This window comes from Dromiciops gliroides, chromosome 4, assembly GCF_019393635.1.
Source record: "Dromiciops gliroides isolate mDroGli1 chromosome 4, mDroGli1.pri, whole genome shotgun sequence".
In the NCBI taxonomy this organism is placed as follows: Eukaryota; Metazoa; Chordata; class Mammalia; order Microbiotheria; family Microbiotheriidae; genus Dromiciops; species Dromiciops gliroides.
In genome coordinates this window covers 100,258,933-100,285,138 of record NC_057864.1, presented here as the reverse complement: position 1 = coordinate 100,285,138, position 26,206 = coordinate 100,258,933, and the positions used below count along the sequence as shown (strand labels likewise).

General features: G+C 44.5%; 1 protein-coding gene across 1 annotated transcript in view; it reads right to left on the bottom strand.

The window, feature by feature from the left end:
- LGR6 (leucine rich repeat containing G protein-coupled receptor 6) overlaps positions 1 to 26,206 on the bottom strand; it is a 168,223-nt gene that overhangs the window by 67,467 nt on the left and 74,550 nt on the right. The window contains exon 4 of the mRNA XM_044004569.1: positions 25,711 to 25,782. Within this exon, the coding sequence (XP_043860504.1) occupies positions 25,711 to 25,782 (72 nt within the window). The remainder of the gene's footprint in view (positions 1 to 25,710; positions 25,783 to 26,206) is intronic.

The window sequence follows — 26,206 nt, the reverse complement described above, 5'->3', positions numbered from 1 at the left end:
TGACATTTTTTCCACTATCCCTCATGGTCTCATGGACAGGGAATGAAATCAGCAAATACAGTAGATCAGGAACCAAAATGAGAGCGTTCTAAGCTCCCTCTCTCCCTCCAAGAAGTCTTTCCAGACCACTTACTGTCCACTCTGATCACCCTTTCACTGAGGAGGAAGGCTCCTCTGTCACACAGACTACCCATCTAACCCTTCCTCCACTTTTGATCCTTAGGAGGACCTTAGGAGGCTATTCAGTTCAGTCATTTTTCATTCATGTCTGACTCTTCATGATCCCAATTTGGGGTTTTCTTGGCAAAGATGTTGGAGGGGTTTGCCATTTCCTTCTCCAGTTCATTTTTTTACAGAGGAGGAAACTGAGGCAAACAGGGTTAAATGACTTGGCCATGGTCACACAGCTAGTGTCTGAGGCTGGATTTAAACTCCGGTTCTCTGGATTCGAGTCCCAGGGCTCTATGGACTGTGCTACCTAGCTCTCCAACACACACACACACACACACACACACACACACACACACACACACACACACACACACACTCCTCCTCCCTCCCTCCCCCTCCAAAATCTGTCAAAGTGCCTGAAATTCTACCATTGTTTCTTTTTCCTTTGCATCTGAAGGCTTGAAGTCCTCAATAGTCCCTCATTTGGGGGAACCATTATTAGCTACTTTGGTGGACTCCTCCCTCCACCCCCCATTGCATCATCCTCTTTCTGCCTAATCACCACCACTACCAATGGGATAAGAATCTTGACTAGACTTTAGGAGTAGGAGACCAGTCAAGCACAAACCAGTCAAGACTGGATGCTCCCTGAGGACAGAAAACATGGGTCCTCCCTAAGACTTGGAACTCCCTGTTGACAGGATGGAATCACCTCCTTTTCCTGGCCCTGCTGTCATAGAAAGTGTGCCAGATTTGTAGTCATATAACTCGGGATCAAATCCTAGGACTTCCACTGACTACCTGTGTTACCTTGCACAAGACACTTAACACTTCTGATAGGGCTGAATGGGGTGACACCCCCCCCCCCGACTCTAACCCTCTGATTTCTGGCCCCAGCATAGAGCTCTGACTGGATCACTGGTGGTTCTAGCAGAGGGGAGCTAGGGAAAGGCCAGGGAAGAGGCAAGATTGGATGAATCCTCTTCTATGACAGACTTCTATAGTGTTAAAGGAAGAAGGAACCTTGGGGTTTATAAGATCATAAATTTATGGGATTTACAGATCCCAGTGCAACAAGGGACCTCTAGATGGTCTACACTTGTTCCAAGTCACAAAAGTCATAAGAATTTGAATGGATCTCAGAGGTCATCTAATCCAGTCCCCTCATTTTACAGATGAGGAAATTGAGGCTTAGAAAGAGACTCACTCAGGGCCACATTGGTAGGAAAAAAGTAGAGTGAGGTTTAACCATTGCCCATTCTGATCCCTCCCACCACCCTGTCCTTTCTGTGTCCAAACCCAATGCTCTTTCTACCATTACTTACAGATGAGCAAACTGCAGTCCAGAGAGAATAGATGACTCACCATACAATGAGTTTGTGACAAAAATTGGAATATGAACCCAAGACTGTCTATTCCCCTAGGAACAGCTTCCCAGGATTCCACAGAGGACAAAGCCATCTCTCTGAGGTCTCTGTGTCTTTCTGTCTCTGTTCTCTGTGTCTCTTTCCAAACAAGCACACGCTTCTCTGGCACTGACCTTTGGTCCTTCCAGCTTCTCCGAACGTTCATCCCATTCCAGAGTCAACATCTGGGACCTATTGCTCAAGTCCCAGCTGTGCCTTACCACATCTGGAACCCATCATTAAACTCCTCTCCCGGGAAGGATGTAAAACAAATCGTGCAAGGTCCTCATTGCTGGGCTGGAGGGCCAAGGCCTAAGGTCTCCTAGACAAAGTATCCTGTGCTCCCAGAAAGCATGTCATAGGTACCATTGGGCTTCACACACACACACACACACACACACACACACACACACACACACACAGGGACACAAATGTGGTTTATGTGGCCAGGGATTGAAGGCCCAGCTGTAAGTATGAGTGTGAAAAGTGGGTTAGTTAGCTCTTGTAATCCAGATCCAAACCGAGAAAAGTCTACCCATTAATAGAATTGTGGAATGAGCTCCAGTTTGGGAGTTGGAAGGACTGAATTCACCTTGGACAGATCATATAACTTCTCTGGGCTTTCCTCATTTGTAAAGAGCTTGGACTAGAGCAGTGGCATCAGAAATGTAATCTGTGGGTGCACAGCAGCAATCACCAGTGAGGCCTGAACCAGATTAAAAATGCGATTGGGAAATATTTAATAAAATAAATGAAAATACAATAAAACATAGATAATGTTAATAGGTAGTTGTCTAAGCCAACATGCAGCCCACAGGGATTTTTATGTACAATTTAGTGGCTCTTGTTTCTGAATTTGACACTCCCTGCTTCTAAGTCTATGAGCCTAGAAAGTTACAATCCTTTATATAGGGCAATGCTTGTTCTACTCTCTTTCCCATCTTCCCTTCTTTCTTTCTTCCTAGAGACAGGGGATGGTCTTAAATTGTCAGGGAAAAGTGATTTCATCAGTTATGATTTATGCCACCTAATAAGGTCCTTCCCCTCTCCCTGTCAGCTTTTCAACAGATCAAAGGTGGGATATTAAAATGCAGGCAATTGCAACTAGGTCTCCAGGCTATGCTAATTCACAAACAACTCTTCTCCCCTCCATCTGTCAGAAGAATTCATGTGTGCTCAAGAGCCCCAGGAGGTAGAGAAAGGTCTTCCTTTGTCTACATCAAAGGCCCAATACCTGAGCATTCCTCCAAGCTATTTCTTGTTTTAATCGGTGGCAATATATAAAAATAATTATCCGCCCTGTGGGAAAAAAGGCTAAGTATGTAGTCTTTATGAGTTTCCCCTGGAGACCCAGATCTGGTGATTTGGGAAGGTGGCCAACTGAGGGGGTTATGATCCAAGAATCCTGAGGTTGGGGGAAGGGGACTGGAACATGTCATATCCATCCCCCAGCCTTAAGTGTTTGGGGGAACTGTTGAGAGTTTCCATTTGGATCCCAAGTATTGGAAGCATTCCTGGGGTACCCCTCCTCACACCAGTCTGGCCTGGATGACCACAGCAGCTGGAGTTGGGACTGTAGCTGCCCTGGGCCTGGACTTCTGCCCCTGGCTAAGGATGACTGTGGTTGGAGAAGGAGGAGGCAGTCTGGGGGTTTCCCAATCTGCCTCTTGGGAGAAAGAATCAAAATGAGGAGGTTTGGGAAATGGGAAGTGACATTCCAATGTCATTAAAATGCCAAGATGTTGGCACTATGCCCCTAGTTTCAGCAAACATTTTGGTGTTAGGCACCAGGTTGAAAGATATTACATGGAACTTATTTAATACTTTCCAAGAGTCCTGAAAAAAAGTCCATGGGAGAGGGCTCAAGGGAAGAGAAGCAAAGGGGAGAAGGTCAGGTGAGTTCACTGTGCCTGAACCCCTATCTCTGTGACCTACCTTCTTAGCACTAGCTACAACTTCCCAAGTCTTGACCTGCCTCTTCTCCACCCCGAGCTACCCCCAGGGATCCCCAGAATTAGTCTGGGCCAACTTAGTAAGGCCAGATGCCTTCCTACCTGGACTTTGATGTTAGATTCCCTATTAGCCCTCCCATGGGACTTTGCTATCTCCTTCTTACAAAAAGAGGTGAGACTTTGTTACCTCTGTTTTGAACTTGCCTACCCCTAACCTTCTGGTTTATAAATATGCTCCCAAATCAACTCCCAACACCTCAGCTTTGGCATAAAGGTCCCTTCTCTGGTAATTTTTCTCCTAACCCCTACTACCTACCTCCTCCAAGTAATTTTACAGGACTCTCCCTTGTTGGTTTCTTCTGGGCCAGTATCTGGCATCCCTCCCTTCCTCCTTGACCCTTAACATATGATCTTCACACTCCCATCTCTTTGCCTTTTGAACAAGTTATTTCCTCCATCATGAGATGCTTTTCTTCTTTCTTTACTTCCAAACCTTGTCCTTTCCCTCTTTCAGAACATACTTAAAACTCCAAAACTCCCTTTCTCCAAAGAGCCTTCCCAAACCAGCCACGCTTTCATTTCTCTAATTAAAACTTGTCAATCAAATGGCTGAGAAACATCGACTGACCCAGTACCTTATACTCTGTGTTGTGGGGTCAAAATGGGACTGGAGAAAGGCCAATGGGTGAGGAGAGTGGGTGGGAGACTGGCCCCAGGACTTGTTGTGATAGGATTCATAAATGAAATGCGGCTATACAAGCATGTTCTGTGCTCAGAAGGAATGGACTAGATAAAAGGGGCAGAGGGTGTAACGTCATATACCTAGAAGATGCATTCATTTAAAGATGGCAGACAGTCAGTGGGGAGAGAAGTAGAAGCAATCTTGTGGTGGAAATGTACTATAGAGTACCAGAATAGAAGGGAGAAATGGATGATTATTTCAGGAAATAATAATGATAGCAAGCATTTAAGGCTTATAAAGCACTTTATGCACATAATGTGGCCCAAAAGGTTTAGTGTTGTTTTAAGCTTAAAATTGCTAAGGATCATGGAACATCCTATATCATCTCACTGATTCCCACGCAGTCCTGTGAAGTAGGTGCTATTGTTATCCCATTTTACAGATGAGGAAATTGAGTCTGAGAGAGTGATTCACCTGGGGTAACACATAGTCAGTTGTTAAATTTTAAATTGTGAGCAATCAGTAAAATGCTACAAATCAGGGTTAGATGTATTGTTTTGTTGGTTGGCTTAAGAAAATGATGGAGAAAATGTTAATAATGAATGCTAAACCTAAAAGCATGTCAGGCATACAAATATGTGTGTTTGGGGTTTCCTTCTTTCTTTCTTTTTCCAGAGATGGTGGTTAATCATTTTACATTGTCAATCACTTACAGCTAGCTAGTAAGTGTCCAAGGCCGCATTTGAACTCAAGTCTTCCTGATCCCACATGGAGACCTTATATAGCAATGGAGAATTTCAGCTACATAGACATCTCCTGAAACTTTCTCTGCTCAAAACAGAATGGCAGATAAGTTCTTGACTTATTTTAATGATGATTTATTCTTCAAGATATGGAGGCAGCAACAAGAGGAACTGCTCTCCTGAGCCTGATTTTGTGCCAGTGCTCTACAATTAGCATGATCTGCTTGGAAGATGATATCCTGGAGGGCAAAGAGAAAGGATAGGAATGTTGGGAGGAAGTGATGTCTCCAACTTGGATCTGGTGATAGATAAAGACGACCGAGCTGAGCCCACGCAGCTGCAATTTGGGGACAGTCCATGTTGAAGAGTTCAGGGAAAGAATGGGCAAGATCCCATGACTTAAGATTCTTCAGATGAAGTCACAGCAAGAGTGGCAGGATATTCTAAATTCTAATAATTCTGCTGAGAGTGAAAGGAGGAACGCCTCCTGTCTTAAATCTCTCTTAAAGAGATTGATCTGTATAGACAGGAACCACTCACCAACCAACTTAGTTTGTGGGGGGTTTTTTTGTTTGTTTGGGTTTTTTTGGTGAGGCAATTGGGGTTAAGTGACTTGCCTAGGGTCACACAGCTAGTAAGTGTTAAATGTCTGAGGCCGGATTTGAACTCAGGTCCTCCTGACTCCAGGGCCGGTGCTCTATCCACTACACCACCTAGCTGCCCCAAACCAACTTAGTTTTAAAATATATACGCAGAGTGTGAAAGGAAGAGGGGATGAGTGACAAAGAATACAAAAGTGGGCCACAAGTTTATATGAGCATAGCCAAGAGCCCCCAAACTGAGAATGCACTGAGGTTAATGTTGTGAAATGAGGAACTATCCCCCTTTTTCACATGAGGAAAAATCAAGGAATCGATAGCTTTTGCTGAGGGTCACACAGATTGTAAAGCAAGTCGAGAAATGGAGTGGTCCAGTGCTAAGTCTAGTGCTTTCCCCACTGTAGCTGCCCTTTCCCTACCAATCTGACCAGCATCTCTGCTACCAGATAAACCTATAAACTATAGTTACCACAAAAAGAGCAACTATGCAGTACAGTGGACAGAGCACTGAGCCAGCAGTCAGGAAGACCTTAGTTTGAATCCAGCCTCAGATACTTACTAGATGTATGACTCTAGGCAAGTCACTTAATCTGTTTGCCTTGGTTTCCTCATTTGTAAAACGAGTTAGGAAAGGAAATGGCAAACCACTCCAGTATCTTTATACCAAGAAAACCCAAAATGGAGTCACAAAGAGTCAGACATTACTGAAAATGACTGAACAACAACTACAAAAAGGTTGGCTTTTGTTTTGATGCTGCGAAAAGAGAAAGATCAAATAAATGATCAAACCGCTCAATATTGATGGGACCATGATAATAGATGACAGAAAAAGAGCTCCTCAACACTTTTATTTTTTTGGTGAGGCAATTGGGGTTAAGTGATTTGCAGGGTCACACAGCTAATAAGTGTCAAGGGTCTGAGGCCGGATTTGAACTCAGGTACTTCTGAATCCAGGGCCGGTACTCTATCCACTGTGCCACCTAGCTGCCCCCTCAAGAGTCTTTTGGAGGCTTGTTTTCTCTAATGATAAAGCTCTTTAGACTGGAAAGGAAAAAACAAAATGATCACCTGGAAGTTGAAAATGAAGGGAAATGAGGAGATGATCAAAGAGTACCTAGTTTCCCTCAGTTCGACTCTAACTACAACTTACAATTCCTGAAAGAACTTGTGGTTGGGATTATTTAACTACTGTCTTTGATCTTTGCAAAATCTGGGTGGGAAATGTGTCATTGGTCTAAAGATAGGAAAAGGTTTCAATTTTCAAAAAATATAAGATAATAGAATTCTTCAGAATATAGGCTAATGAGATTGATTTTTATTCCTTGCAAAATCTTAGAAAGTATTATTAAAAGGATGGCTAATGAATGCTTAGAAAGGAAAGCAGTGATCACTCAGAGCCACTATGGGTTTATCAAGAAGTAAGGCTAAATTCATATCCTTTTCTCATTAGTATTACTAGACTGCTAGATCATTGAGATGCAGTAAATACAGTATAGTTTAATTTTGCCAAGAAATTTGTAAAATCATCTCATATTATTGTGGATATTTTTAAAATATGTGAGCTAGATGACAAAGGTAGCTGGGTGACAAGGGATAGAGCATGGGACTTGGAAATTGGGAAGACTTGAGTTCAAATCCTATCTTGGATACTTGCCAGTTATATGATCCTGGCCAAATCATATAACCTCTCTTAGTTTCAGATTCCTTATGTATAAAATAAGGATAAAAGGCAGCTAGGTGGTGCAGTGGATAGAGAACAAGGCGTGGAATCATGAAGACTGATCTTCCTGAGTTCAAAGTCTGCCTCGGACACTTATTAGTTGTGTGAACCTGAGCAAGTCACTTAACCCTGTTTCCCTTAGGTTCCTGGTCTATAAAAATGAGCTGGAGAAGGAAATGGAAAACCACTCTTTGCCAAGGAAACTCCAATTGGGGTCACAAAGAGTCAGGCATAACTGAAAAATTCCTCAATAACAACTTCATGGAGTTGTTGTCAGGATTAAATGAGATAATATTGCATAGTGCTACATAAATGTTAGCTATTATTAATAGAAATAAGTAGATTCAGAATTAGTTGAATGCCTGGACCCAAAGAGAAATGACTGGTGTTTCAATGTTAACTTAGAGATTTCTCTCTAATTAAGAGTCCTATCAGGATAACACAAGATCTAGCAGCTTCTACCTTAAAAGGATCAGAGGGCTTGGAAGATGATATTCCAGAGGGCAAAGGAACTGGGATTACAACCAAAAAATCACTTACCCAGCAAAACTGATGATAATCTTTCAGGGGGAAAAATGGGAATTCAATGGAAGAGAGGACTTTCAGGCATTCTTGATGACAAAACCTGAGCTTAATAAAAAATTTTACTTTCAAATACAAGACCCTAGAGAAGCATAAAAAGGTAAACAGGAAAAAGAAACCATACATTCCTATGTAAAGAGTCCCAGGAATGTGCCTTCAGTCATGTTCTTTCTGTTCAACATTTTTATCAATTTCTTGGATCCAATAGTACTCTTATAAAATCTAAAGGTGACACAAAGCTGGGAGGATGAGCTAACACAATGGATTTTGTAGACAGGATCCAAAAAGATCTTGAAATCCTAGGATGATGGATAATGGGCTGACTCTAATAAGATGAAATATTAATTAATCATGATAAATGTAAAAACTTATAGATGAGTTCAAAAACTCAACTTTACAATGAGGATGTGGTGAGGAAGTAGCTTATGGATTGCAAGCTCAATATAAGTTAACAATGTGAGATGTCAGCCAAATACCAATTCAATCTTAGGCTGCATTAAGAGGCATTATATCCAAAAGGAGGGGGGCTATGGTACCATTATACTCTGCCCATAATTGGTGTCACATTTGAGGAAAGACATTCTGAAGCTGAGCAGATACAGAGGAGGGGAACCAGGTTGGTGAGGGGGACTCACACTCATGATATGACAGGATCTTTGAAAGCATTGGGCGTGGGGCAGCTAGGTGGTGCAGTGGATAGAGCACCGGCCCTGGATTCAGGAGGACCTGAGTTCAAATCTGGCCTCAGACACTTGACACTCACTGGCTGTGTGACCCTGGGAAAGTCACTTAACCCCAATTGCCTCACCAAAACAAAAAGGAATAATGCTAAAGAAAGCATTGGGCGTTTTTAACCTGAAAAAATGAATATTTAGAGTAAAAAAGTGATGATAGCTCTCTTCAGGCATCTCAAGGGTTGTCATTTCAATAAAGAATTAGATTTGTACTGCTCAGCCCATGAAGGCAGCATTGGGAGCAACAGATAGAAATTTCAAGGAGGCCAAATTTTTACTTGACTTAAGGAAAAACTTCTTAGTGAGTAGAATTCTTCCCAAATCTCGGGGGTTGTCCATAACTGTGGGTGAAGCAGTGAATAGAGCATGGGGTTTAGAATCAGGAAGGCTCATCGTCCTGAGTTCAAATCCTGGCTCAGACATTTATTAGTTGTCTGACCCTGGGAAAGTCACTTAACCCTGTTTTCCTCAGTTTCCTCATCTATCAAATGAGCTGGAGAAGGAAATGGCAAAAACTCCAATATCTCTGCCCAGAAAACCTCAAATGGGGTCACAAAGGGTTTTACATGACAAATGACTGAACAACAAAAATCACAGTAGTTCTTTGAGTAGATACTGGATAACCATTTCTGAGAGATCTTCAGATATGTGTAAGACTAACTGACCTCCAAGGTCCCTTCCAGCTTTGAGATTCTGTGATTTCTGGGAGTCAGGGGATAGGGATTAGGGGACCTGGACTGATAGCCAAGGCCAAGGCAAGTGGGTGATCCCATGAGGAAGGAAAAGATCTCTTCCTGCTTGCAGGGATAGCCTATGCTTATTATTCTTTAATATGTTATTATTAACCCTGTTTTACAGATGACGAAAATTGAAGCCAAGAGAGGTTGTGACTTGCCTAGGATCTCACAGCCTGTAAGTATCTGAGGCAGGATTTGAAGTCAAGTCTTCCTGACTTAAATGCCACCTAAATGCCCAATAAAACAAAATGAAATAAAATAATAATAAACATACACTAAAAGGTTGTTAATAAAATATAAATAAAATAAACAAATATAATTTTCCTTTTGGGCCTCTGATTGTATTACATGGATTTGGGGATTTTATTTTCTTGTTTGTTTATCCATTAGCAAATTCACCTATATGTTTTACTTGGGTAGCTGCATAAATCAGTGCAGTCTTTAAATACATACTAACCAATTTTGTGATGGAAAGAACACTGGTCCTGGGACCTCTGTTTAAAACCCACCCCTGAAAAAAGAATTTTTAAATTGGGGCAGCTAGGTGTTGTAGTCAATAAAACACCAGCCCTGGATTCAGGAGGACCTGAGTTCAAATCTGGTCTCAGACACTTGACACTGGCTGTGTGACCCTGGGCAAGTCACTTAACCCTCATTGCCCCACAAAAATAATTCATCAAATAAATAAATGAAAATTAAAAATTAGAACCCATCTCTGATATTTACTATCTATATTCCTCTGAGTAAGTCTCTTAATTTCTCCCAGCCTCAGTTTCCTTATCTGCAAAATGAGAGTGTTGGACAAGATGGCCTCTTAGGTCCTTATCAACTCTAAACCTATTTCTCCCCATTTGCTGCATGCACCAAGGATACATACATGTGCATCCCCTCAACAAGCAAATATGCCAACTCTCTAGGCTTTCCTAACCCTGCCTACATTGCAGTTGAGAGTATGAATGTCTCTTTTCTCCTCCCTTTTTGTTGCTCAAGCCTCCAGTGTGTAGGTATTGTTTGAGCCCCTTCTTAGCTTCCGGAGACCAGGTGGAAAATCTGCTAGAGCTGGTGACCTCCACAAGCTTTCACCACCTTCAATCACTCCAGGTGGTTCAATTGCACACAAGCCGCAGAAGCGGATAAGCCCAGATGTTGGGCTGTCTAGAGAATCCCGAAATAGCTGTCAGTGGGAGGACCCTAAACACAAGGTGAGCTTCTCTGGAAGAGGCAGAGCACATAGATGGAGGGAGGGGAGGAGGAAGGCAGGCAAGTAGGCAGGCAATGCTTGAGCACTAAAGAGACTGGGGGCTGCACCCTGTTTCATTCTTTCTGTTTTGCCCTGATTAACTGTGCACCTTCTTTGATCCCCTTCCTTTCCTTTCTCTGGACCCCAGTTTTCTTTCTTTCTTTTTTTTTTTTTTTGTGAGGCAATTAGGGTTAAGTGACTTGCCCAGGGTCACACAGATAGTGTCAAGTGTCTGAGGCCAAATTTGAACTCAGGTCCTCCTGAATCCAGGGCTGGTGCTCTATCCACTGCACCACCTAGCTGCCCCTATGGTCCCCAGTTTTCTTGTCTGTAAAAGAAGGGGGTTGCATTGGACAATCTCCAAGGTCCCTTCTAGCCCTAACCTTCCTAGGGTCAATGATTCTTAGAGAATAGCCATTAGCCAGCTGTGGTTTCAGGTACCCCCCAAGAGCATGGGGTCAAATCTTCTCCCTGCCTAAGGCCTGTGGGATCAGTCTATACTTTGGTTAATGTGCTGGCAGTAGCTGGTGCTGTAAACTGGTGGAAAATTACTTCTAGACATGAAAAAAAAATCCACCTCCACTCTTTCAGCCCTGCCTTTCCTTTCCTTGAGACTGGCAGAGGAGCTGGAAATGATGGGAGGAAGGGTGGGGGCAGGGGAGGGTCTGCTTATGCCAGCTGGAGAAGTCTTGGCAAAGCTGTTTTCTTTTTGCACACCTTTACTTTCCTCCTTGCCTTTCGATCCTCCCCTAGAAAAAGTCAAAGATGTCTTGGACTAAGGTTATCTCATTTATTCCTTTGCCTCATCAAAGCCATCCCAGACAACTGGAAGATGCCTCAAAGATCTTAGGAGACCACCCATACTGGCTCCAAAACTTATACGGTTTGTGATCCTGAGCAAACCATTTTATGTTTCCTCATCTGTGAAATGGGCATAACATTTGCACTATAAACACTGGTCATTTGTATAATCAATCGATAAACACCTATTAAGCACCTATTATGTGCCAGGTACTGTGTCAAGAGCTGGATAAGTATGTATAGTGATTTCTTTTTGTTGTTGTTGTTTGTTTGTTTTTTGGTGAGGCAATTGGGGTTAAGCGACTTGCCCAAGGTCACACAGCTAGTTAAGTGTCAAGTGTCTGAGGCCGGATATCAACTCAGGTCCTCCTGAATCCAGGGCCAGTGCTCTATCTACTGCGCCACCTAGCTACCCCCGTATAGTGATTTCTAAGGGTAGGTGAGCTGTCAAAATTCTCTCTAATACATACATGGAGATATCTTTGTTACCGTTTTTATCACACAAATTAGAAAAAAATATTTTTCTGGGACCTTAGCACAATCCCCTCAAGAACAGATTAGATAACATGCTCAGTTTTACAGGGTCATTATAAGGAAAAGAGCTTTGTAAATCTTAAAGTGCTATAGAAATGTGAAAAGACAACTCTATGCTTCATTTTCCACCTCCATACTTTCGCACAGGCTGACTATCGTCCATGTCTGGAACATGTTCCCTTCTCACCTTCAGTCCTCAGTTTTCTTTTTCCCCTTAGGGGAGTAGATACATATCCTCCCAACCCCAGAAATAGAGCTCTCCTTGCTTTCCTGATGGGGAGAGTCTCACCAGCACTGAGCTGATCACCCTACTGCAGATCAGAGGAATCTCAGGTGTCAGACTAGGGGGAAGGAAGGATTAGTTGCCACTGTGGTGTTGTGGTCTGGGATTGCTGTTCTTATAATGGAGGGGATACTCCATGTAGAATCCTAAGGCCACTGGGCTGAAGTCCTATATGGTTCATCCCCCTGCTTCCAGGCAAGTCAATATCCAAAATATTTTTTTTTTGATGAGGCAATTGGGGTTAAGTGACTGGCCCAGGGTCACACAGCTAGTGTTAAGTGTCTGAAGCTGGATCTGAACTCAGATCCTTCTGAATCCAGGACCGGTACTCTATCCACTGCGCCACCTAGCTGCCCCAAAAACATTTTTAAAGATCTCTAGGAGATATAGAAAGGGGCTCCTAGGAACTAGGGGCTTTTCTTTGGGGATACCCCAAGACCAAATTGGGGCCAACCCTCCATAGGGGTTATATTGCTCCCCATGTCCGTTTTTCAAAAATTATGGTCTTTTGGTGCTGCTAATGTTAATAAAATTAGTTAAATTAATAATAAATGATTTAAAGTAAAATAAAAGCACTTGTGTAGGGCTTTTATAGAATCTGAAGCCTTTTCAATTACAACATTTTGTTTGTCTCACAATAGCCATGGGCTGGGAGGGGCTGAATCAGGGATTGAAGGTAGGAAAGGCAGCAAAGATTCTTTTTTTTTTTTGTCAGGGTAATGAGGGTTAAATGACTTGCCCAGGGTCACACAGCTAGTAAGTGTCAAGTATCTGAGGCTGAATTTGAACTCAGATCCTCCTGAATCCAGGGCCAGTGCTTTTTCCAGTGTCACCTAGCTGCCCCTAAGGCAGGGAAGATTCTAAGTAGCACAGTGTATAGTGTACTGGTTTAGGATTCAGGAAGACTTGAGTTCAAATCCCTCCTCATATGCTTACTAGCTGTAAGACCCTGGGCAAGTCACTTAACCTGTTTGCCTCAGTTTCCTCATCTATGAAATGAGGATAAAAATAGCAATTACCCCCACCCACCCCAGCTGATGTGAGGATCAAATAAAATAACAATGGTAAAGTGCTTAGCAAACCTTAAAGTGCTATATAAATGGTTACTATTATTACATTATTGTTGCTCAGTTGGGCCCAACTCTTCAGGACCCATGGGGTTTTCTTGGCAAAGATACAGGAGTGGTTTGCCATTTCCTTCTCCAGTGGGGGTTAAGTGGCCTGTGATCACAGTTAGTGTCTGAGGCTAGTTTTGAACTCAGGTCTTTCTGACTCCAGGCCCAGTACTCTATCCACTGAGCCACCTGGCTGCCCCAGTTGTTATTATATGATTTCCCCTATTTTACAGATTAGGAAACTGAGACATTCCTAATGAAGAAGTCCAAACTGAATGGGATTTTTGAAATGAAAACACAGGAGTCTAGAGAAATATTGAAAGGTAAATAGATTTGATCAAATGGCAGGGTCTATATGATATGAGGAAACAAATTCACAGAGATGAAGTGGTTTCTTAATCATTCAGATAGTTTAACCATGTGGCAGGGTCATGACTAGAATTCATGCCCTCCCTACTATATCTCCCTGCTTCTTGCAGCCTCTAGCTGAACTTCCTGGTTATGGGAAGGCATATTTTCTCTCTCTCTCTCTCTCTCTCTCTCTCTCTCTCTCTCTCTCTCTCTCTCTCTCTCTCTCTCTCTCTCTCTCTCCCCCCTCCCCACCCTGTCTGTTTCTGTCTGTCTGTCTGTCTGTCTGTCTGTCTGTCTGTCTGTCTGTCTGTCTGTCTCTCTCACACACACACACACACACACACACACACACACACACAGAGTCACCACCTCTTCTAGGAAATTTCCTTGTTTAACTCTACACAGCTGTGAAAAATCAGTTCATCCTACATCCCTTCATTATCTGTACATATACTATTCCCCCCCCCAAAAAAAAAAGACTAGAAATTCTCTGAATGCAGGGATTGTATTTCCTCTATCATAGGCTCATGGAAGGGTCCTTAGATGAAATCTAGTCTAATCTCTTCATTTTATAGATAAAGAAACTAAAGATGAAAAAAGCTGGAATGACTTACCTAAGGTCACACAGATGTGTGGTAGAACTAGAATTCAAACCCAGGTTACCCAGCTCTGAGTTCATTCTTTCTGCTGAATCACACTTTCTCATCAAGATGGAAAGCTCCCAAGAGAGTACGGTTCCCACATCAGATTGAGTTCTCTTAAGGGCAGGGACCCAGCCTAGCTCATCAGACTGGGAGGACTATGAGATCAGGAACTATATATACAGGGTTGGGTTGCTGGAGACAGCTCATACTAGCTTAAGAGGGGCAATTGTTACATTTTCAGTATTAAAATTTAGTTAAAGTTTCAGAAAATGCTACAAATCTGGACTTAATTTATTGTTTCATTGATTGTCTAGACTTAAGAAAGTGATGGAGAAAATGTTTAAAAGTATGTAATATATAACATTTTTTTCTGTACTAGAGCCAGTTGTTAAACTTTTACTAACATCCCACTGAATCAGTCTCTTCCTATCAGACTGGGAGCTGCTTGAACACTGGGACTCTCTAGTAACAGACTGGGAATTCCTGGAGAACTGTGCCTGCTCCTCTTGGATCTTGAGTCCCTAAGACAGGGCCACACACATAGGCATGGCTCAGGTGGCAGTGGGGAGTAGAGGTTTGGGATCTGCTTTTCATATCTCCCCAGGTGGCAGCCCTACCCTTTGGCTCTGCATCTGGGCACAGCTGCCCATGTGGGCCCAAAGGACTATTCCAACATGGTGGCCAAATCAGAGCTTATTAGCTGCCTAGGTACCCAGCCCCAGGGCCCTCTCACCTTGCTCAGGCCCAGACCTGTTGGGACTTCTTGGGGCCCCAGTGGTGGAGAAGGAGGGTAGCTCCTCCCTTAGAACAACATTCTGGAACTGGGGGCCTATCCTAAGCCATGAAACCAAGGACAACCTTGGTAAGGGTTAAGGAAAAAGCAGAGGAGACCTACATTATCTGTGCCGGGGTGTCTCCAGTGAGTACAAGTCAACACTCTGCTCCTGGGTGGCCTGGTCTCTACTGACAACCTCCCAGACCAACGTCCAGAGCTGAAGCAGACACCCATTTGGGGATGTGAGCCCTAGCCCACTGTGGACACTTTCTTGGCATCTCATAGAAACCAAATTACCCTGTGTACTGGTTCCCAGCCGCTGCAGGGGGCTGCCCTCATGCCTGCTGGGCCCCAGAAGGAGCTGCTGCCCCAACCATATGTAGTAATCAACTCCCGGAACCCTGGGGTGATCCAAATAAAGTAGCCTATAATCATGGAGTCCAAAATAGCCCTGCTGGGGAGGACAGCCTGCTACCCCGCCACCTCCCAAATCTATCCCCCGCCAGGGGCCCCTTTCTCTGGCCCCCAAACACTACTAGGTCTCAGGGACCTGCTTCAGGGGTTGATGAGTACAGGCCAGCAAGCCAGTTAGGCAGCACCTATCACTCTGCCCAGGTCACGTTCAAATCCCTGGTACAGAACAGGACAGCCAGAGATTTCAGGCATAGACACGAGGCCCAAGACACTGGGCACAGTAATGCAGGAACTCAGATCCTTGTTACTTCCTATCCCTCACCCCTAAAGAAAAGTATGAACAAGGAAGATTTTCTCCAGGGCCCTTGGGAGATGAGTTACTCATCTGAAGTCTGGGGAAGCCACTTGGGGAAGGTCTGGGGAAGGCTTCTGAGGTCCTAGGAGCCAGATTCCCTTGACTACCACCTTCAGACATCTCTCCAGTCTCCCCTCTGACCTCTTCTCTCAGTTTCTCGGCTTCCTGAGAATAGGGAAGGCATCTTATTCATCTTAATAAAGTGCTCTATATACCTCCCCCTCCCAACTCCTTGTGAATCCCCTTCCCAAATGAATACTAATTTAAATAACTAGCATTCACATATCATTTTAAGTTTTGAAAAGCATCTTACAAATATTATCTCCTTTTTATCTGCACGACAATCCTATACTTATAAAGCAGTTACTATTATCACTCCAATTTTACAGATGAGGAAACTGAGGCAGAGAGAAGTCAAGTATGCCCACAGTCACAGAGCTAGTTAAATGTCTGAGGCAGGATTTGAACTCCAGTCTTGACTCTGGGTCAAGGACTCTATCCACGGCACCACCTAGCTGTCTCATATTTAATTTTGTATATACTTTGTATACCTTGTCTACCTAATATAATTTGTACACTGTTGTCTACCTTGATAGAATCTTTGAGGGAAAGTATTGTTTCATTTTGGTCTATTTATTCCTACTCTTTAGCATAAGACACTTTTGTCACTTTGTATACTATCCTTTGCCTTAATAGAATGTAAGTTCTTTGAGGGAAAGTACTGTTTCATTTTAGTCTTTATATTCCTAACCCTTAGCACAAGACTTAGTACATGTTAAACCTTAATAAATGCTTGTTGACTGATAGTATGTAGAAGAGAGTTCTGCTTAAGGGGTAGCTATGTGGCACAGTGGATAAAGTGGATAAAGCACTGGCCCTGGACTATAGTAAGTGGCTGGTTCCCATTCAGTCTCCTTGGGAATCCTCTTGTGGTCATGAAAATCCCTAGGTTTGAAGGGGAGGGTCTGTCTCCTCTGTCCCTTTCAAAGGATTCAGTGCTCCCAAGCCTCCAGACTTCCAACTTAGAAGTCAACGGAAACCTTGGTGTTTCTTCTTGAGGATGAGACCTGTTTCCCATAGACTTCGAGTTCTTGGCTTGACAAGAAAGAAAGAAAGATTAATAACAGAATCTTAGAACTGGAAGGCATACCAACCTTGAGGGCAGGCACTATCTACATGTCTTTGTATACCTAGCACTTAGCACAATGCCTGGCATATAGTTTAATAAATGTTTGTTGACAGGTTAACTGACATCAGAGGTCAATGAACTAAAAATTTTTTTTTGCGGGGCAATAAGGGTTAAGTGACTTTCCCAGGGCCACACAGCTAGTAAGTGTCAAGTGTCTGAGGCCAAATTTGAACTCAGGTCCTTCTGAATCCAGGGCCAGTGCTTTATCCACTGTGCCACCAAGCTGTCCCTAAGTTCAAACTATTCTTTTTTTCCATTACATGTAAAGATAGTTCTCAACTTTTGTTTATACAAGCTTTACAATTTCAGATTTTTCAAACTATTCTTGAAAAGGACTCATTTCCCCAGCATCCCCAACAAATGTTATCCATTCTCTGTTGGAAAACCTCTAATAAGGGAGAAATCCACTACCTTTTAGAGGTGGCCCATTTCAATTTTGGAATCATGCCTTTAATCCTTACTAAAAATCTACAAGCCAAAGAAGGATGACCAATCGTTGGGAATATACTTAAGAGATATCTAAGAAATATTTGTTGAATGATGCCTCCAGTAGCCAGGCTTTGTCTCATCTAGAGCAGCATTCTCCATGTTTCACTTTCCTGAAGGGATGGTGTTCTATCCAGGGTCCATTCCTTTCTTTCCTTCCAGAGCTTTTTCCAAGTATCCTGTTGTTCTTCAGTTCCCATTGCCCTACTGAGCCAGAAGAACCCCTCTTTCTTTTTCCCTCTTTGAGGGCTCCTTAAACTTCTGTTTTGATGGATTCTCCAGAGAATCAACCTTGTAGATTTCCTAAAGCTCCCTGTTCCCCTCAGATTTCTCTTGTTACTTTCAGGGTCTCCAGCTGGGCCTGATCCTTGATTCCAGCTCTAACTAGCTACATGACCTCAGACTTATACTCTCAGTTTCCTTTCTCCATGATGGGGGTAATGAATGTTCTATCTCTCAGGGATGCTACAAAGAGAAAAACAGATGAGCTAGTTGATGGGATGATGCTATTAGAAATGTTAAGTGTCACTTGTAACAGGTTATTATTCAAGCTTCCTTGCACCTTGAATTTGGGTGTGGGTTGGGGCTTCTAGAGGTTTGAATTAGCATTGGGGCTTCTCTCTGGACTCATTCCAATAATCTGACTCCCTTTTTATTTCCCCCCAGCCCACAGGAAGAGCCAGGATGCTGAGGAAAAGCCCAGAAGTAACATCTTGTTCCTAGAAACTCACAGATGTATCATATTACTTTAGCATCCCGGGGGTGCCCCTCACTCTTAGCCAATAGAGTTTGGGGTTTGGACTATGGTAAGTGACTGGTTCCCATTCAGTCTCCTTGGGAATCCTCCTGTGGTCATGAAAATCCCTTGGTTTGAAGGTGAGGGTCTGTCTGCCTCTGTCCCTTTCAAAGGATTCAATGCTCCCAAGCTGCCAGACTTCCAACTGAGAAACTGACGGAAACTCCAGTGTTTCTTGCTGAGGATGAGACCTGTTTCCCATGGACTTTGAGTTCTTGGCTTGACAAAATCACCAGCACAAGACCCTGGCGTGACATGGTCACTTTATCACCAAGTTCTAATTTTCCACCTCATCTCTCTTCATTGAACTCCTGGGTACCCAGAAAGGGGGTGGATTTTTCCCACTGTAATAGAAGGAGAAACTAAGATACAAAGTGATTAGGTTGTCTGTCAAAGGTCACACAGCAAGATGGAGAAGGGTTAGTGCTATTACTGTTACCTTGAGGTTTTTTTTTTTTGTTTTTTTAGTGAGGCAATTGGGGTTAAGTGACTTGCCCAGGGTCACACAGCTAGTAAGTGTTAAGTGTCTGAGGCCAGATTTGAACTCAGGTACTCCTGACTCCAGGGCTGGTGCTCTTTCCACTGCGCCATCTAGCTGCCCCCTACCTTGAGTTTTTAAAGGTCACAGGATCATGGACTTGAAGCCTAGACGGGAGATCACTGTTGTCTTTCTTTCTTTCTTTCTTTCTTTCTTTCTTTCTTTCTTTCTTTCTTTCTTTCTTTCTTTCTTTCTTTCTTTCTTCCTTCCTTCCTTCCTTCCTTCCTTCCTTCCTTCCTTCCTTCCTTCCTTCCTTTCTTTCTTTCTTTCTTTCTTTCTTTCTTTCTTTCTTTCTTTCTTTCTTTCTTTCTTTCTTTCTTTCTTTGTGAGGCAATTGGGGTTAAGTGACTTGCCCAGGGTTAAACAGCTAGTAAGTGTCAAGTGTCTGAGGCCGAATTTGAACTCAGGTTCTCCTGAATCCAGGGCTGGTGCTCTATCCACTGCACCAACTAGCTGCCCCCACTATAATTTTCTACATGAGGAAACTGTGGCTGAGGAAAGTCAAATCCCTTCCTCGGGGTCATGCAAGTAGCAGTGCCAGAATTGGATAGAAAAAACCTGGTGGCAGCTAGGAAATGCAGTGGACCAGAGTTCAAACTCAACTTCAGCCACTTAGAAGCTGGGTTACTCTGGACAAGTCATTTAACCTCTACCTACTTCAGTTTCCTCATCTGTAAAATGGAAATAATAATAGCACTTACCATACGGGATTGTTGTGAGGATGAAATGACATCATATTTGCAAAGAGCTTTGCAAACCTTAAAGCATTATAGAAATGTTAGTTGTTGTTGTTGTTGTTACCTGCTAGTATCACCCTGCCTTCTAGCTGCTTATCATTCCAAATCCAAAACTGTCCCCAAGGACATTCTTTTCTGTGTTTGTGTCTGTGTCTGTGTCTGTGTCTAGCTTTTTCTGTCTCTCTTTTTCTCTCTCCCTCCCTCCCCACAAACTTCTCCCAGCTCTTTTCTCTCAGCAGCCAGTACCCAATGTGTTTCAGATTTGCCATTTGGGGTGAGGATGGGGAGGGGGACTGGGGTTTCTAACTCCAGTTTTAGACTAGAAGCCCTAGCTGCTCTCCATTAATTTCTCCAGCAGGGCAGAATACTTGCTATATGTATGTGGTTGTGCTTTTCAATGATGCATCCCCTGCTTCAAAGTGCTCTGGACTGATCTGTTTTGCTGGTTTTCTCCCAGTTCTGCCTCTTTGTTTTCCAATTCCTTCCCTGAGACTTTCTGGCTTGGATGGTCCACAACCACCACCCTTCCCCTCCTCACATAAACACTGCTCCTCCCCCTGAGCCCAGCCCCAAGTATCTGCTTTGAGTTTCCTTGGAGTTCCTACTCCTCTTTTCCATGTGGTCTTTCTCCCCTTTTTTCCTCCCACCCTCACCCTGACACCTCTATCCCATTCCTGTTTGTCCTCCCTGCTTCTGCTGGCTTCTCCTGGTTTCTCTTGGCCTGAGCTGAGCTCTGGCTTATGACTGGCATTGCTGCCACCTCCCTCCTGCTCCAGAAGACATGTGTGCTCAAGGGAGAAGGACCAGGGAATCACGAGAAGCAGTGTGGTGTCATAAATAAGCCACTGGACTTGGGATCAGGTAGACCTGGGTTCAAATCTGACAATTACTAAGCTATATGACCCTTGAAAAATGATTTCTTTCTCTGTGCCTTATTTTTCTCATTGGTAAAGTAAGGAGGTTGGGTTTGATGGCTTCTAAAGTACTGTCTAGAGGCAGCTAGGTGACACAGTAGATAGAGTTCCACACCTAGAGTCAGGAAGACCTGAATTAAGATCTGACCTCAGACTAGCTATGTGACCCTGGGCAAGTCACTTAACCCCGTTTGCCTCAGTTCCCTCATCTGTAAAATGAGCTGGAGAAGAAAATGGCAAACCACTTCAGTATCTTTACCAAGAAAACCCCAAAGGGGGTCGTGAAGAATTGGACATGACTGAAACGACTGAACAATATTAACAACAAAGTACCTTAGAGCATTAAATCAATGATCCTATGATCTTATGGAAGTCCAGGTGCCAACCCAAACAACCTGGAAGCAGTATTAGACTGGGGCCAAAGACCCTTGTCATTCAATGGCCAGGAGTGGTTGGCCATTTCCCACCTCCCCTACCATTTTCATTTTTTCCTCTGCTCTGAATCCTGACTGCTGCTTTTACTTCCTCTCTGGGATGATGGGAATAGAAATATACAATACTGGAACTGGGAGTGTCCTTAGGGATGGTCTAGTCCAGGACCATCATGTTACAGGTGAGGACACTGAGTCACTTGACTAAGGTCACACAGGTAATAAGTGTGCCTAGGCAAACCTAATCTCTCCACCTAGATTATAAACTCCCTAAAGGGAGAGTCCCAGTTTCTTCCATCTTTCTCTTGTATACAATTGAACATATGGTAGACATACTACTGTCTCTAGCTAACTATCTAACTCCCTCCCTTACTCTGACCTTCGTCAATTCCTCTTGCCATTTTGTTGCCCTAAGTTCAAGATCCAACTCCTACCAGAAGTCATTGGAATCCGAGACTTTATAACTGGAAGGGACCCTAGAGATCATTGAATCCAACTCCCTCAGGAGGAAGCAAGTGTTGGCAGAGGAAGCGGGTTACAGGGCTAGTCTCCCCCAAGAGCAGTTAGGCATCTGGCCAGGAACCTGCAGAGTGACTTGGGTCCTTTGGGGAGAGAAAAGGGATGGGGTGGCAATAGTAGTAGTTTAGCCCCAGATACTCTTGCTTAATGGTCTGGCCTTTGGGGAATATGACTGATTTGTTCTGGCAGACTGCCTCATTCTAATAGATAATCAAGAAGTATATATGTTGAATGTCTTCTCTCTCTGTCTCTGTCTCTCTGTCTCTTTCTTTTTTCTGTCTCTGTCTCTGTTTCTCTTTCTCTGTCTTTGTTTCTGTCTCTCTGTCTCTCTCTTTCTCTGTCTTTGTCTCTGTCTCTCTGTCTCTGTCTCTCTCTGTCTCTCTCTCTCACACACACACACACACACACACACACACACACACTTTCTATGGTGTCACACGACTAAGGGCCTGTGTTGGAAGACAATTGTAACTCGTAGCTGGACCACTGAGTGAGGCTCTAGGAAGGAGGAATGAAGGCCACCACTATTGCCTACAAGAGGGTACTGCTAGGATCACAGCACAATAATGGCCAGCATTTATATATGGCTTTAATGTTTGTGAAGTGCTCTACAAATAGTATCTTGTTTCATCTTCACAAAAACCCTAAGAGATAAGGGCTATTAATTGTGCCCATTTTACAAATGAGGAAAACGAGGCAGACAATGGTTACGTGATTTGCTCAGGGTCACACAGCTCCAGGTATGAGGCTGGATTGGAACTCAGGTCTTCCTGACTCCAGGTCCAGCACCACCTAGCTGCCTGGAAGGGACCTTAGAGGCTATATACTTCCTTTTACAGATTGGTAAACTGAGGTCCAGAGGAGTGAAGTGCCTTTTCCAGTGGCTGTCAGAGACAGGATCTGAACCCAGGTTTTCTTGACTCCAGGATGAGCACTCTATCCATTATATCATGCTGCCCCTCACACTACAGTTAGGATGACGGTGGCAATCCTACTCCATCCATCTGCCTGTCTGCATGCCCCCGAGTATGCTCCCTTTCCCTTTGCCCCTCCTCCCCAACTTCTCTCCTGCCAAGTCTTACCTCACCTCTGAGTTAAATAAACAGCAATTCAATCTCTGTACTCTCTGGTATGGGGGACAAGAGGGAAGAGCCCCTCAGGGGGAACACATCCTATCTCTGCCCAGCCCAACCCTGACTAGGGGCCTTTTGGGGAATGGGTAAGGTAGAAAGGAGGGAAGTGGGTGGAGTGGGGGGGGGGCTAATTATTTCATTTTCACATCAACAACTAGCAGCTAATGAGGGTTTCAGCGCCTCTGTGAGGTCTGGCCCTGACCCAGCTGGAGAGTAGGAGGGAGAGAAGCCACAACTCCCTATTCCACCTCTGGGTTCTCATCTCCCAGGAAGCTGCAGAGCAATTCCCTTTGGATGAGGGAGAAGGTGGGGGAAATTCCCAGAAAAACTATTGAGCGTTTCGTTTGATGCTGTCCCGCCTCAGCCCAGGGTAGAGCCAGGCACAGGAGGTTCCTCGAAGGCAGCAGCTCCCAGAATTCCGGTGCCTCCTGGAGCAGGAGCTGGTGGTAATGAAGAAAGGCCCTTTGCTCTGGGGAATGACCCAGGGAATAAAGAATGCCTGACCCCCTTTCCACAGGCTGTGCTGGATCTGGGCTGTTTCTCCCACCTTGGGTCTCCCTGTCTCTACCTTCCCTCTGCAGCCTGTGGGGCAGCAGAGGTTTTCCCAGTGCTGGGTGCAGTACAAATGAGAGGTAGAAACCAGTAGAAAGCAGAGGAAATTGTAGATTGGTGGGACTAGCCAATGGGGACAAGGGCCAACTTATTGTAGTGTTGAATTCCCTGGAAGGGTGTTGGACAGAGAAAGGCTGCTTACTACTTTCACCAAGACCAGAACAAGTCTTCCATCAGCCCTTCAACAGTAGCCTGGTAGATTTAACAGTCAGTCAACCAATAAGTCAGTAAACATTTTTTAAGAGCACTGTGATAAGCACTGGAAATACAAAAAGAGGCAAAAGAGGGGTTGAGATTGATATTAAGGGGAAGTGTGGCAGAATCTCTTAGTGAGAAGGTCAGGAAAAAGTGGAAGGAGGAGGAAGGAGGAAAAAGTAGGAGGAGCAATGGTTTGGGGACTGAGTTCAAATCCTGGATCTACTACTTATAGCCATGTGACCTTGGGTAAGTCTCTTCTCTCTGGACCTCAGTTCTCTCCTTTGAAAAGTGCAGGAATCAGCCAGATGATCTAAGGTCCCTTCCTACTCTAGGGTTCAGACACCCCATCAGCATCCTGATCACCAGTGTCCACAACAACCCACTAAGCTGAATGAGGATTATTCATTCCCTATGGCAGGGATGGAGCTAAGAGCCTTGAAACACATATCATGGTATCATGGATCTCAAGCTGGAAGCAAACTCAGAGTTCACCCCCTTATTTTGTAGATGAGGAAAATGACGTCCTAAGTCACAGTGGCAGTGAGTGGCAGACCTGGATTTCTGAGTGAGGTCCTCTGCCTTCAATCCAGCCTAGACACAAGTCAGTTCCAGATAGAACTGAGGATCTAGGTCAGAGGTTCTTAACTTTTTTTTTCTGAATTGGACCCCTTTGTCAGATGGTGAAATTCATGGACCCTTTCCCATAACAATTATTTTAAATGCATCAGATAAAATACTGAGGATTACAAAGGGAACCGATTATAGTGAAATCCGACTTGTAAAATTCTTCACCCCAGATTAAGAACCCCAGAATTTTAGAATAAAGGTTGAAGAGCCCAGCATAGACAAATCAAGAAACGTGAAGTCTATGCCCATAAAATACCAGCCTTACCTTCTGCCATTTTAGAGCTTCCATAGCTGGACAGGGTGAGCTATCCATTTTATCCTAGGGCCTGAATAGCAGCCACACAGACAAGAGGCCCTTTCTTTTGGCCTCACATGACTCTTACCTCCAAAGAACAGGTGAGGACAATCTCTCTCTGCTTGCCTAGCATTCTTGCTCAGAGTCTGAATTAAGGCCTTGGATTAGCAAGCAACCTCACAGATTTAGGACCGGGCTCCTCACAGATTCTATATGCCTCAGTTTCCCCTGCTGTGAATACTAGTGATTCCTTTAAAGGGGTGTGCTGGAGAAAGCTTGCCAGCAATTGTTGAATGTTCAGCGTGAGTGAGTGTTTACACCTCAGAAACTGGCAAACGCTACAAATCAGGGCTTTGTTGATTGTCCAGACTTCAGAAAGTGATGGAGAAAATGTGAAAAATGCAGTTTAAAAGTGGGTTGCGGTACATTTTTTGGGAGCCTGTTGTTAAACATTTACCAGCACACCACTGCCTTTAAATTCCCTGATTTTGGTCTCCCAGAGAACACTAGTTAATTCACATGACTCTTGCATGTCATTCCTTTCTGACTCAAATGCCCCCAAATCATCTCTTGCCCCTGCTGGGCTGTCCTGGTTCCTCTCTCCTTTCATGCTTCAGCCCCAAGAGGGTCTGCACAGGAATTGGTCCAACCGGGAAAAATGACAGCTGGAGCTTCTTCCAAACTACACTGAAACTCTGAATGGAACTTCGATGGGAGGAAGGGGAGAGGGGAAAGAAAGGAGGACAACTCCAAGTTTTCCAGGGATGGAGAAAGGGGCTAGTGAAGAACAGAATGAAAGTACCCTCCTGGTGCACAGGGTAACTCAAAGTCTTCCCCGACACACACATGAAGAAGGAGCCAAGGCAAGGGCACATCCTGAGCTCCCAGCCCTGGTGGGGAGGAGTGGGCAAAGCAGGGGGTGGGGAGGGAGGAGGGAAAGCAGACTGAGCTGGGGAGACAGTGAGGTCTGGTTCTTCCTTGGGGCGGCGGTCCCACCCCACCCCACCCACCCTGCACCCCCAGGCTCCCGTGGCATACCGCTGGCTCAGACAGGAGCCTCTGCTCTGGTGGCCCCACATCAGGAGGTCTCCTTCCCACAATCCTCCAGGGGCTTCATACCTTCCCCAAAAGACACACACACACACACACACACACACACACACACACACACACACACAGCCACACTCACTGAGAATAACCCCTGCTCCCTACTCACAAACCAAAGCAAGGAGCGGCGCATGGTGGGGGGTGAGGGGAAGAGGATAGAGGAGGAAGAAAAGGAGGGGGGCCCAAGAGGCTGCAACAAAGGCAGAGCCTGTGACTCAGGCCTGGGGAAGCCGACGGCCCCAGGAGACCGAGTCCACAGAGCTCCAAGTGTCGGCACACTAATGACTTACAGAGACTGGAGGTTGGGCAGCTCCCACAATGCCTCAGCAGGGATTCTACTCAGCTGGTTATTCTGCAGCATCCTATAATTAGAACAGAAAAGGGTCTTAAACACACAGATACACGTTACACGGCATCCTGGGGTTCTCCAGGCCAGGCCTCCTAGGGGCCACCATGGAGCCTTGGGCCTGGCTACCCTTCCTCATTAGCCATAAGACAACAAGGCAGAAAGACTAGCCCCAGCCTAATGAGGTTAAGAGGGAGCAGCAGCGTAGCTGCAGAGGAACAAGCACTCTCTCACCGGATAGCTCTGTAAAGCATAGCTGGGGCCCCAGGTTGTGGTTGGAGTTGGGTGCTTAGGAACAAGAAAGGTACTCTATGAGTGGGGTGGGCTGATGACTAGAACTCTCTGCAGTGAAGGGAGAAGAGAATACAGCATTGCGCCGTCAGACCCAACCAATGGGCTGGCTTGTCCTGCTCAGCTGTGCTCATTTGCTGCAAAAGCGG